The 2750-nt window shown below is 34.6% G+C and overlaps 1 protein-coding gene across 1 annotated transcript; it reads left to right on the top strand.

The window, feature by feature from the left end:
• The first annotated feature begins 1843 nt into the window (after nt 1-1843).
• Nucleotides 1844-2599, top strand: LOC115883580. Its single transcript, XM_030901938.1, has 3 exons — nt 1844-1990; nt 2205-2333; nt 2398-2599. Exons 1-3 carry the CDS (start codon nt 1896-1898, stop codon nt 2564-2566), a joined length of 393 nt encoding a protein of 130 aa, XP_030757798.1. The 5' UTR covers nt 1844-1895; the 3' UTR covers nt 2567-2599.
• The last annotated feature ends 151 nt before the right edge of the window (nt 2600-2750 follow it).

Raw genomic sequence — 2750 nt, 5'->3', positions numbered from 1 at the left:
TAATCTAAAGCGTGGTCCACACGCAACGACTTACCGTACGACCTGCTTGGGATTAAGGTTTACTATAAATTATTTTTAGGTCATTTTACCGATTGAAGCATCATTGAGTCGGTACGATCCTTTGGGAAAATGGTCAGATCACGAGGCATGCTGGCAGATGCAATACAGAGGATCTTTAGGGGAGACTCTACTTCATGTTTTGATTATTTGCGATACTAAAATTCACACAAAACTCGCTAGAACTTTGATAAAATGTTTTCCAAAACTTGCGTTGGATGTTGTAGAAGGGGAAGAATATTTAGGTATTTACATACAGAGTCACACACGTGTATGATAAATGATCCGTATCATGTTATTTCCTGTTTTAAAGTTTTAATTTTTTTTTTACAGAATATACTCATTGTTTGTATTTTTTGTACGTTATAAATTTTGTTTTTGGCATTTAAAATAAGGGACAAAAAATGTATAGCTTTCAATCACCCTGTATACGAGGTGTACTATAGAATGCACACTACAGGGATCTCATAAATCAGAAGAAGTACGAAGGTGATTAAATAAGAGAAAAGTTATAATTAATTTAGAGATACTAAATTAGAGATTATGGTTTAGGATATCCCTATAGTGTGCATTTTTATATGGGACACTCTGTATATTAGCATCAATTGGTCATGTTATATTTTTAAGGTGCTGGAGCATTGCATCTGGCCATCGCTTACAATAACAACGAACTAGTCCAAGATCTAGTGGAAGCTGGTGCAAATGTTAACCAAAGAGCAATAGGTAACAATATAAGTATCTTCCCATTTTTTTTCTTAATATATAAAAAAAAATTGTGTTCGGATAGTCAATGAATAATTACATAAATAATACATTGAATAATTACATAATAATTACATAAATAATATAGAGTCATTTACAAAATATTTTTTAAATAAGTTGGAAACTTTTTATACACACACCGGAAAAATCTAGGGATATCATTTTATTAAAGTTAAAATAAATGTTTTGAATAAACAACCACATATTTGTAGGCCGATTCTTTCTACTTCGATTGAAACGAAGTAGTCACACTAGTTATTTCTAAATTTGGGATGTTTACAGAAGTGTTTGTGCATTTTTTGTCAAATGTATAAAAAGCACCTAGCATCAATTATTCGAATTTAACCTGTACTGGCTATGTTTTTATGATAACTGACCAGAATTCATTCAAATAACTCTGTTTAATATTAAACGACATTATGGAGCGTAGACATCTTAACAGAGACGAAATGCTCAGGGCCATGGGTATGCTCGAAGCTGGAATGCGCCAAATCGTCGTAGTTAGAGCATTAAATACAACGCAAAGTGTAATATCGCGACTAAGTGCACGCTACCGTAAAAGTGGTGATGTTGCTGAAAGGCACACAGGGCAACATCGCATTACTACTCCTCAGCAAGATCATTTTTTACAATTAAATGCTCGACGCCGACCGACTCTTACAGCACCAGAGCTTAGTTTAATTCTCCAGGAAACACATAATGTAACCGTTAGTCCTGACACTGTTCGCAATAGATTAAGATAGGTCAGTATATCTATCTTAATCTATTGCTTAATCTACGCTCCTGGAGAGCTCAACCCTTAACGAGAGGAAATCGAGAGGTACGATATTTGTGGGCTCAAGATCATGTTCAGTGGTCGAATGAACAATGGGCCAATGTTCTCTTCACGGATGAGTCACGCTTTGGAATTCATCCGGATTCGAGAAGACTTAGGGTCTGGAGAGAACCGGGAAATCTTATTCGGTTGGATCATGTTCAGAAAGTGCACCCTTATCAAGGTGGAACAGTTATGGTCTGGCACAGCAGATAACGCTTCAAATCTGGAAGCCAGCAATCTGGAATACGCTGCTGAACGAATGAAAGCTGTCAAGGAACAATTGAAGAACGATTCGTCGTCAAATGTCAGACCTATTAATATTGATGCTGCTATGAGAGAAGATGAACAAATAATGTAAGATATGTATATTGCATAGGGTAAAAAATTATTTAGTATAGTCCAGAGATAATAAAGGAATAAAAAGTATAGCCCAAATATAGTCTGTCAGTTGTCTGACAGTGACAGTTGTGTCTGCCATTTTAATTCACAGGCGCTATCGAAATCGTCCCTGACTTTTTGAAGGCTTGAGAGATTCCTTGTATATTTTTTAACATATAATAATTTACAGATTAGGAACTATATCAGAAACTACATTGAAAATTGAAGGTTCCGGAGAAGGAGAAATCCCAGAATCCGCTAATATTAACCGTAAAAAAGAAAAGAAGAAAAAACGATCAAAAACTGCAAAAAATAACAGGTAAAATCTTATCACCTTGTCTGAAAAGCATAAAAGAATCAATAATTATTCCTTTTTATTACAGGGTTGAACCGGCAACTGTAGAAACAAGACCGTACAAGTCAGCCAGCAATGTAAAAATTGAACAGGAAGAACCCTGTAGTTCCCCTGATCCACTTGAACCTTGGAGTACCAAAAATATCACAGATATGAACACAATTCTGGCATGGGAAAGAGAAGAAGACAGTATTTAATATGAATATTTATTTGTTACTTTAAATTTCAATAAAAATCCTAAAATAAAACTGTGTTTATTTTAAGTAGGCAACCAGAAAAACACCAAATTAATATAGGTTATGAATGTTTACGTTTTTGAGACATCTGTCAGAAAATCTTTACCTATCTCAAAAAAAGGATAATTCCCAGTGGTTTTTTAAA

This window comes from Sitophilus oryzae, unplaced genomic scaffold (assembly GCF_002938485.1).
Source record: "Sitophilus oryzae breed Bouriz unplaced genomic scaffold, Soryzae_2.0 scaffold_1957_pilon_pilon, whole genome shotgun sequence".
NCBI lineage: Eukaryota > Metazoa > Arthropoda > Insecta > Coleoptera > Curculionidae > Sitophilus > Sitophilus oryzae.
This window is presented reverse-complemented; position numbering and strand designations above follow the sequence as displayed.